We start from the raw sequence: 10,055 nt of genomic DNA on the forward strand, positions 1-10,055 counted from the left end.
CAAATTGCATTTACTATACAGGGCCAAAAGCGGTAGCAGGACCATCTGCCCACTCCATTTTACTCTATATTCCATTTTACCCAATGCCAATTCGCACAATCTCATACTACTCTACGCCTAATTGAAGACGGAATGATAACAAAAAATTAGTGGGTTGCGAGCTTGTCAACAGAGGCTACGATTCTATATGACAATTAGAGCCGGTTATCCCCTTAGACTTAGACCGAGATAGTCAGTTCAGTTATTTCTGACCAATTGAACAATTTATAAAATAAAAGGTATAATGGCACAGGGTAGATTGGCATAGGGTAGATTGAAAAAAAAATAGATTGTCATGGAACCCGGAAAACAACGAGAGTTTCAAAAAAAGCGTTTGCTGTTTATTTGAAGAAATTTTTAACTAAAAAACATCTGGGTGCACCCGAAGTAGCGCTGCTGATCTTTTTACGGACAATCATTTCCAAATGCAGGACTTCAACTACTGCGCTACAGAACATGATCAAGCACTAATTATAGTACAATGAAAATATGCAGAAACAAAACGGGTGCTTCATTGAAGCATACATAGATGGTAATCTTGAAAATCGTAAAAAAAACCGTGTCTAGAAATTGGGTAAAACTGTTGGCAGATATACTTAACACTCACCTCTGCTTAACATCTACTTAAAAATTACCGCTCATTTTAATTTTGATCCAAAAAAATCAATGCAACTTACTGTTTTTCAACAAAAAAAAGCTAATAAAAAATTTGTTTGAAATATATATTGGAGTAGTTTTTACTATTAACAACCAAAATTAACTTAGTTTTTTTATTGAAGCGACAATTCTCTATTCTTATTCCAAACTTCAATTTTAAAAAACTCAAAGGAGGAGGAGATTGTACACTAAATTTGCTGCTAGTTTTACTCAAGTTTGGGTCTAACTAAATACAAAAATACATTAATTTATGGAATTAAGTCGAAGTATGATTAACAAGTGGTAATTTTAGAGACAATTCATGTTTGTTGTTGGTTAAATTTCCGCAAAATTTGAGATCATTGGATTGCGGAAACAAAAATTAGGGAAAAATGCAGCTGGGCGACCGTAAAAGAATCAATACTTGCATTGGATACTATCCGTAATGGAGCGTCTCTAGTTTGATGTACGCCTTCTAGTTTGTAGTTTTAAACAACAAGATGTATATACGCTTCGTTGAATTTCCCGCATAGGCTTTGCAGCTGTTCGATATGCCATAACTAGTGCTTAATCATACACGGTAGCGCAATAGTTAATGTCTCGCATTTGGAGACAAATGTTGATTATTAGATTTAAAAAAACTCTGAATGCTGCTACATATTTGTTTTTCAGTAGATGGAAAGTTTCTGTTCGGGGTGTTTTTCGACATTTTATTGAGCAATTTTTTTGTGGTTTTACACTCAAGCTAGTTTTGTTCGACATTTTAATTTAAAAAGTTCCATTTCAAGTTTGAAATTATAATTCACCTGTGATCATATTTTGTGAATTTATCGGGATATAAGCATTTTGGAAAATTCACACGAATTATATTTCGTGCTAATAACGCGTAAGCCGAGAATTAATCTGTCTTAGAAATCGCTCCAACTTGAACTGAGGCTCCAACTTGAACTTGAACTTGTTCTTGTTGGTATATTTAAAACTTTGGTTTATGCCAAATAAATCAGTTTGAGTTTTTACGCAAGTGAGGGGAGATGTCGATGAAGATGAACAGCGAATCATAATCATTCCAATTCAAAAACAAATGAACTGTTATTCATTCAGTTTTATACATTCAAAACTAAGCAAATAATGGCCCATAAATTGTTTCGAAACTTAAACTTTCTTTCATTTTAGATGCGTTCTAACATTTTGAACAGGTTCGCGTCCAAAACTGTAGACTTTTCAGTTGCATATAATATAGTTTTGAATTATATGTCTGCTAAAACTTGAGCTAAAAATTTTCAATTTAGTAATATGAAAATTGCCTGTTTTTCAGACTTTATTTGCTATTTTTTCTGATATTAGAGAGAAATAGATCATATTTAACCTTAACAAACGTTTTTACTATATTTCGCCCTAATTGGTTCCAAAACATTCAATTTTTTTTTTCATGAGTGCAAATCGTAAGTTTTCAGATGCTATTTAAAAAGAAACTTTGATCTGCGCTCCAAACAACATTCTGTTTAAAAAATGATACATTTCAAATTCGTTTTTTTATGTCTTTTAAATAAATACTACAAAATTATATTGTTTCCAAGCTAGCTTAACGAATATAATAACAAAACTTTTTTTTTAAAATTAAGAATAGGCTCAGTAGATTGCCAATAGAACCTTTTTTCTGTTTTCGGGAATCTCGGACTTTTCCAAGTGGGAAAAATTGTACAAAAAAAATGAAAAAGTACTTTATAACGCATTTAAATTTCTGCACGGTTTTATATTATGCAATCTTGACTACAACAAACTAAAAACAAGAAAAAAATTGTTTTTCAAACGAAATTGTATATTTAATTATATTTAAACATAGAACAAAAAAATCAACAAAAATAATATTAAAAGGTAAATATCTACAAAGGTATTTGGTTTCAATGAGATCTAAGCCAAATTTGAATTTTCAGAAAAAATAAAGTTACAACATTGGTTTTTTATTGATTAACTTTCAGTTACCAAGCATTTAGTCGCCCAAACACACGTCGTTGAACATATTGCGTTGCTTTTCGAAAAAAAAACTGAAAAACAAAAATTAAAACACAGCTATTCGTGACTTTTACTCAAACAACACTGAAAAAAAAAATCTTTTTGAGAATATTTATTTGTTGGTAGTTTTATGATTTTTGAAGTTTTGTACCAATTGAGTTGGCAGTTTTGAAGTATTTGATCCATTGGCTGATTTTATTGAAGTATTCTATTCTGATAAATTACATTTTAGACAATTTAGTTAGGTTTTGGTAACTTCAGCGTGTCAATTAGATAGTGAAGCGGGTTACACGATAGTTAAAACTCATTTTGATTTTTTTTTCAATTCTTAGTTTTTTTTGCTTAACGATTCCGCGAAATATAGTCATTTTAACGATGCTCGTTTGAATATGTGTTCAAGGTTAAGCTTTTTTCTTACCTTTATGAAAAAAATTGTATTCCTGAAGAAGTTTTTGTTTTCAATTTCTACATAATCAATTTGATTTTTCTATAATTACAGTTTTTTGTTTTGGTTTCATCATTATTACAATTACTAAACGCAGCTGTCAACTGTCAAAATGTGCGCTGGACTTGCATTAATTGATAGATAAGATACCTACACTCGTTTCCTAGACTGGTTTTTTCAAGTCATAATTGTAAAATTTAATCAGTTCATCATGACCCACTATATCGATGGTTTTAGATCAATAGAATAAATTAAGTATTCTCATATCGATAGTTTAATTTTTATCTGCATCTTCTTTTCCGCAGCTAACGATGATGTCGAAACAACGGATTTTTTATTTTGCTCACTCAGAAATTTTTCTAATCACAATTTCTCCTTTTCTAATCAAGAATTTCTCGAGGGGGGGGGGGCGCGGATTTTCAAAATAAATTTAAAATTTAATATTCACTTCAATTTGTTTTGTCTTAATCGGTTTTGGTGGAATTGAAAGTCGAGCACATTGATCAAAATACTGAGCCACTAAGTTTTTCGAAGCAAAAAAAAATCAGTCTTGTAGCATTTTTTCCTAATCCAGCCGCAGCAACAATACTTAACATTGGCAACTTTCCGAAAGAAATGAACCATTTTGAAGTTCGAGATTCTGCAGAAATTAAAACTGAGAGAAATTAAAACAACAAAAATCTCTCAAAAATATGTTCACCATTAGCATCAGAGAACACTGGACATGATTGACTAAAATGATAATCAATATATCAATAATCATGTCCGCGCCATAAATAATCTCGTCTTGGCTTTTCAATTATCTTGCGTTCCTTTTTACTTAGCCCTCACCTGGGAGTTTCCACTGAAAATGTTCTTGCGGACATAATTGGAATGTTTTATGAGAATTGACATGCTGACAAAGTAAGTTAATAACTTCAGGCCCATAACTTCAAAACAATATTCATTCAGCAGCGCTCTGCAAAAAAAGCCAACCGCGTGACTTCAAACAACTATCTAGAATTTGTTTTTGCTTAAAGGTCAGAAAATTTTTAGAAATTAAGGACGCCCAATAAGTATGTTAACAACTATGAATGGTTCTAACTGAACTCCACAAGAATACTAAAATAGTCTTTTTTAAACCCCAGCACACTAGTTTTCTGCATTTTTGCTGGTAGATTATTTTCAGCCGTTATTTTGAAAGCCGGAACTTCGTGACATGTTTTCACTTAAACTAACATCAATCTGAGGTTGCCACAGCATATCTCGTCTGGGAAAAGAACAAGTTTTTTTTAGAGAAATACGTTTCCCTTGTGATTTCCAGTAACCTCGACGAAACAAAAAAAGCCAAACCTAAATATGAGTCGACAATGTTTCAACTTATAACCCGCTCGATCCGTTGTCAAAGATGATTAGTTATTTTATCAAAAAGTAAAGTAAATGTGTCTTCAACAAGTATGCTTCTTACCTGATCAAAGCTACGAGCTCTTTCAAATGTAATTTATTTCCGCTTTTATTCGCTAATTTTTACAAATTTACTCGCTAATAATAAATTTGCGGTAACGATGCAAAAAATAAAGATGAAACAGTTTCAGTTAATATTCACGTGCACATTTCTGATCATCAAGTTGGAAACTTGCCACGAATCAATATTTAATAAGTTTTTCTCCATTTCATGCTACCACTCTCAACTCACCAGTTTGAAAAACCGCATAATGAATTTAAATTTATATAAGCTGAATTTACAAATAAATGAAATACTCCATAGGAACAACTTCTCAAAAGACAAAAATGATATAATAACAGGGAGCGCCTGCAAAGACAAGAGACGAAATTATTCAAATCAATTTATTGATACCAATTGAAATGCTCTTTTTGTTTGACTCCAAAAATTGATTGCGTCAAATGGAGTAAAATGAAACAAAAAACCAGGACATAAAAATATTATTAACTCAACCCATCGCCTTATGTAAAGTCAAAACACGTAATTTACATCAATTTCATCATTCAACCAAATAAAGCGGTTATGATTACACCAAATTGGTTGTAATTGCCATATGCTCGACTCAAAAGCTCATATTTTCAAAATAACTGAAAAAAAAGTACAATATTGTTTCAAGCAATATGTTTTCAAGCTATGGATGATTACAACGATAAATTCACAACTCGAATTGTTTTAAAAACGGTCATTCAATTGAGAATTACTGCGCGATTTCCAAAAAAAGTACTTCAATTATGCAGTCTAACGCTAAGAGTTTTTTACTAGTCCATTCTTTCATTCGTAGTTTTGATTCATTCTATAGGCTCTTTCTTTTAATGCACGCCAGTTGTTTTTTTTTGTGTTACATATACACAAGACCTCTTTGTAATTCCGACTTTTGTCCGAAAATGATATACACTATCCATAAGAACACAGTTTCTGCATTTTTGTTTAAATTAGACTGCCGAGAACGCCTAGTAGTGATGTTGGTAAGATGGTCTTTGGTTCACTTCAATCAGACGAGCTTCTTGGCGATAAAGAACTTCTTGAGGTGCTGCACTTGCCAGAATCCGAGCGCGACCAGGATGACCAGTTGGAACATGGCCCACACAATCACTCGCTGACTAGTGGACTCGCTAGTGTCTCGGAATCTCTTCTCGCGTTGCTAAAACAAACAAGGCTTTTGTTTTTCAAACAAACTCAAGCGTGCGTATATAGTTCGTCTAGAAATAAAATAAAATAAAGCAAGAAAGCTTCAGACACAACACCCCCTTGACCACTTACATTTAATCAATAATTTAAGTAAATTAGGGTGCAGAAACGGATCTAGGATTTTTTCGAGGGCGGGGCGGGTTTTTAAATCAATAAAATTGATTTTCAGTGCTCTCCAAAAACACTACAAAGACCTCTGGACAATGAGGTCAAATACCTGAAGGTGCCCCCAAATCAGGTTGACCAACTATAGCGCCTAAATCCAAAAGACCCTCTTCATCGAAAATTTGTGAGATCATAATGCAGCAACAACAGATTATCTTGGCCCAAACAATTTTTTAACACCATTTTTTCCCGAAAAAATTTCTTGATTGTTGATGTTGGCGCCTTTTTAGACCTCTAAAAAATTTTCCATTTATAATTATGTATAAGCTAACTAACCCTCTGGTAATTTTGTTCCTTCTGTATCTGCTGCACCTGGTCATTCAACTGTCGCATCCGCAGTTGCAACTCAGACAGTTTATCCTTCGAGGCTATCTCCTGGTAGTTATTCGCATGCTCCCCCACCTGAATGTCCAGGTACACTCTCAGTTTGGCCCCTCCGAACCACTTGCTCGTGTTCGAGTACAGACAGATCACGTGTTCGCCAGGTATGTGCGATATGAATGTGAACTGGCCCTGGGCCGAGTACGTCCGACTCAAAACCATCTTGTCGTTGGGATCTCGGACGTCCACGTGCATCCCGATGCCCTGACTGGGCGGTAGGAACTCGTTTGTCTGGGTATTCTGGATCATTGTCTTGTAATTACCTGAACAATTTAACATTCAAATTGAATTCAACTTATAAATTGCATACCTGTTTAATATACTTAGTATCAAGATTGAACAGCTTCAAGGTTTCAGTATGATTCAACCACTTAACAATGGAAATTAGAAAGGTGCTAGAGTGACCATAGCATACAAGACCATAGGCGGACAGTTTCACCCTGTCCGACTGCAGGCATCAAACATAAAATCTCAAAACTATCATTCCATTATTGTTATTGACTACACAAACATGACTCTCGGAAAAGAATATTGAAAAGTATGTGACCTTTGACCAGAGTTTCGTCAGGCACTTCTTCGATGAAACACTTTCTCTCCGTCTCCGATATGTGGAAGTAGAGAGCATGAGTCACTGCAGGCACAAACACCACCACAACGACAACTGCGAAAGTAATCATTGAACTAACTCTACTAAGGGACGAACAAGCGAGGACCATCTTCATTACACCGCACTCAAAATCCAATCTGAAATTATTATTAAACACTAACTCCAAATTAATACACGACCTCTTTACAACCCCTATTCAACAGCCCAATAGCAAAAAAGCCGTTTTAATTTTCAGTTTTCGTAACTTGCAGTGAAGAGTGTAGGATTACTTTCTAAACTGGAGGGATTGTTCAAGGAGAATACTGTGCAAATAAAGGGGGAAACTGTGGCAACCATCAGAAAAACAACTAAACTAGGGCGAATAACCGACATCTTCATAATCACTCTAAACACACTGTATATTATCGATCAATTCAGTAATTGATTACCTTCAGATAAAAACAGAATTGAAAAAGTAAATTTCAATACAAACAATTAAATTAACTATCCACAACCATTAAAATTACCAATCCAATCAACTATTGGCTTCTGGCTCACACATCGCAGATATAATTGAAGAGGAATGTTAATTTATTATTTAGGCTCAGTAAAGCACCACCAGTTAATGGAAGAAATAACCTATCAATTTATATGCAAGCGTTCTCTCTCAGCTAAAACTAGTCCCTCAGTAGTAGTTATTTGCCTAGATCACTCTACGGGCGGGGGGTTTGGGAATGCAAGCAGGGAACAGGTAGGAGCAGAGCACAAAAAATTGAAAAATCATCAATTTTTCCACCAATAACTTGAAACTGGAACTATGCAGCATCGAAAACTACGCCTTAAAAACTATACGACATTGTTCGTCCACAATTTTTTACACAAAGGCGAAGCTGCGCTTCGCAGACACTTGCAAGAACACGACCAAAAATCAGCAATATTAAGTGAAAGAAGAAAAAGTTGATATAAGCCTCGAGTTAGCCAAAAATCGGCTAGGATTCGAATCTGCGACTTACTGCAATAAAGAGATTTTGAGCCTCACGCTCTATCCACTCAGCCACCCAAGCTTAACAACCGCCCAACACTAGTCACGAATAAAGCAGCTACATATGCTAATAAATTGCCAATGCAGTTCAGCAAAAATGGCACCAAATACAAATGGACTAAATTTTGCAGATAATAATTTAAGAATAAAACAAACTGAAGTTATCCACACTAACTTTGCATGTAACAAATCGCAAAGCTTAAAGCCAAATTAAGTATAAATTATGCATTTTAAAAAATTGCGAGATATATTGAGTTCGAAAATTTCTGAAATCGAGTTTTCATTATCGTTATGTTGTTTGAAACAAATAATTTTTTTCGGTTCATTTGATGAATTAAAAAAGCATCAAATATGTTAACTTATTACTATTCGAATGTCAAAGCACAAGCTATGAAAAAGCTGTTAAGGTGCTCCAAAAGTGGCACCGAAAATTGCGACTTCGCTTAGAAAAAAAAGAAGGTTCGTACTAATACACTCGTTTCGCAAGTGTAATTAGAAAACTAATTTTATTAGGTAAATCAAAAAAGGCTACATTCTCGTTTTTGGATTTTTTTCCCAGCGTCTCGCAGTTTATAGCTTACTACTTCCCTCAGTCTTCCCGCTTGTCTCAAAAAGACATGTGAACACTGTATTCGATATCATCAATCATTCAAGAAACGAATGAGTAGCAAAAATTTTGGTACCGTGTAGTACTGCTGCCACAGTAACCTCTGAGAATAGTGCTATTAATTATTCTGTTATGTATTGTTATTACTATTCAAGGCCGTTCATGCAGGCCAAGCGCAATAGTCAGTTAGGACATTGCTGTTGAGATAGAGACATGAAAAGACAAGCATGATCTCAGATCTAAAATAAGACAAGTTAGCAGTCTAAATTAAAACGTTTTACTTATTCTGTTTTACAAGTACTTGAGTAAATCCAAAAGCTATCACATGGCGCAGCCAGCAGGATTCCTGTCCCAAGACAACAGAACGGACATGGGGATTCCAGTATTTTGGACAACCGCGAACTCTGACCCTCCCTGGAATTTTAGGATATGGCTAGATCAATTTTTTTTGGCCGTGACCGTGAAGGAGTGTGGACCCGGAACTTTTGTTACAAGAACCAAAAGAAGTTCATTTAGAACAGTTACCAAGACCCGAAACTCCAAGAGAAAACGAAAATGCACAAGCGACTGCCGATAGAGAAGCCCGAGATCAACTAGCTAGAGATAAAATTAACCTGGAAAATGAAGAAAGAAGAGCTAGAGGTCCAAAGGTTGGTCACAACGTATACTACAACGAGGTACAGAAAAGAGTCGCTTCCCGACTATTCCTGGCGTTGGGTACAGAAGGTAAGAAGAAATTCGTCCAAAAGAACCCCCATGTGGAAGTGTCAAAGTTAGAATTTCGAGAGATGGTGGCCTTGGCGAAAGTGTCATTTGACAAATCACAGAGTGTTACATATGAACGTTATAAACTATTCAATCGATCACAAGAAACTGGAGAAACACTCGAGGCATTTCATGCAGCATTAACTGCACAAGCAGCAAAAGCTGAGCTAGGAACACTGGAGGATCAATTAGTGCGGGACCTATTCATCTCAAAAATGAAGAATGTGGTATTACAAGACACATTGACATTTGAAACATTTTCACCGGAAGAAGTACTGAAAAGAGCGTTAAAGTTTGAACAAAGTAAACAGACAACACAGGCGTTTCAGAAAACTAACGCAACAACTGCAAGTACAGTTCAGATAAATGGGGCAGCGAAGATAAAACAAGAACCCATAATGAGTATCGGTAACAAGAATGCTAGCGGAAGAAGACAAGCAAACAGTGGGTATAGAAAGAAATTTGCAGACAGAAAGGAGGGGAGAAGTTTTGCAGATTCAAAGACGTGTACCCGATGTGGTCGAATATTCGGAGAAGACATCTGAAGAAATGCCCGGCCATGGGTAAAACATGTAAGAATTGTTCTAAACCGAACCATTTCGCTAAAATGTGTAAATCACAACAAGTGAATGAGATTGCAGAAAAATCATCAAGCTCAGATGAAGAGTGTAACCTGATTCAGTCATTCGCATCGTGTGAGGAATT

At 35.1% G+C, this 10,055-nt stretch overlaps 2 protein-coding genes across 5 annotated transcripts in view; both read right to left on the reverse strand.

Annotated features, from left to right (window-relative positions):
- LOC134851782 (coiled-coil domain-containing protein 66-like) overlaps nucleotides 1-4,776 on the reverse strand; it is a 263,446-nt gene extending 258,670 nt beyond the window's left edge. For all 4 annotated transcript variants that reach the window (XM_063868012.1, XM_063868013.1, XM_063868011.1 and 1 more), the window contains exon 1: nucleotides 4,763-4,776. The gene's annotated coding sequence lies outside the window, so the exon portion shown is untranslated. The remainder of the gene's footprint in view (nucleotides 1-4,762) is intronic.
- A 35-nt stretch (nucleotides 4,777-4,811) lies between these two features.
- LOC134851785 (transmembrane emp24 domain-containing protein eca-like) lies at nucleotides 4,812-7,090 on the reverse strand. The gene is made up of 3 exons (XM_063868017.1): nucleotides 6,898-7,090; nucleotides 6,246-6,613; nucleotides 4,812-5,757 (listed from the first exon to the last, which is right to left on the reverse strand). The coding sequence occupies exons 1-3, from the start codon at nucleotides 7,070-7,072 to the stop codon at nucleotides 5,608-5,610; spliced, it is 693 nt and encodes a 230-aa protein (XP_063724087.1). The 5' UTR covers nucleotides 7,073-7,090; the 3' UTR covers nucleotides 4,812-5,607.
- Nucleotides 7,091-10,055: the final 2,965 nt, after the last annotated feature.

Source organism: Symsagittifera roscoffensis, chromosome 7 (assembly GCF_963678635.1).
Source record: "Symsagittifera roscoffensis chromosome 7, txSymRosc1.1, whole genome shotgun sequence".
In the NCBI taxonomy this organism is placed as follows: domain Eukaryota; kingdom Metazoa; phylum Xenacoelomorpha; order Acoela; family Convolutidae; genus Symsagittifera; species Symsagittifera roscoffensis.

Coding starts and splice junctions, on each gene's coding strand:
- LOC134851785 (XM_063868017.1), bottom strand. CDS start 7,072: ATGAAGATGGTCCTCGCTTGTTCGTCCCTTAGTAGAGTTAGTTCAATG. Junction 6,614..6,897: donor TGACGAAACTCTGGTCAAAG/GTCACATACTTT, acceptor TAAATTGTTCAG/GTAATTACAAGACAATGATC. Junction 5,758..6,245: donor AGGAACAAAATTACCAGAGG/GTTAGTTAGCTT, acceptor TGTTTGTTTTAG/CAACGCGAGAAGAGATTCCG.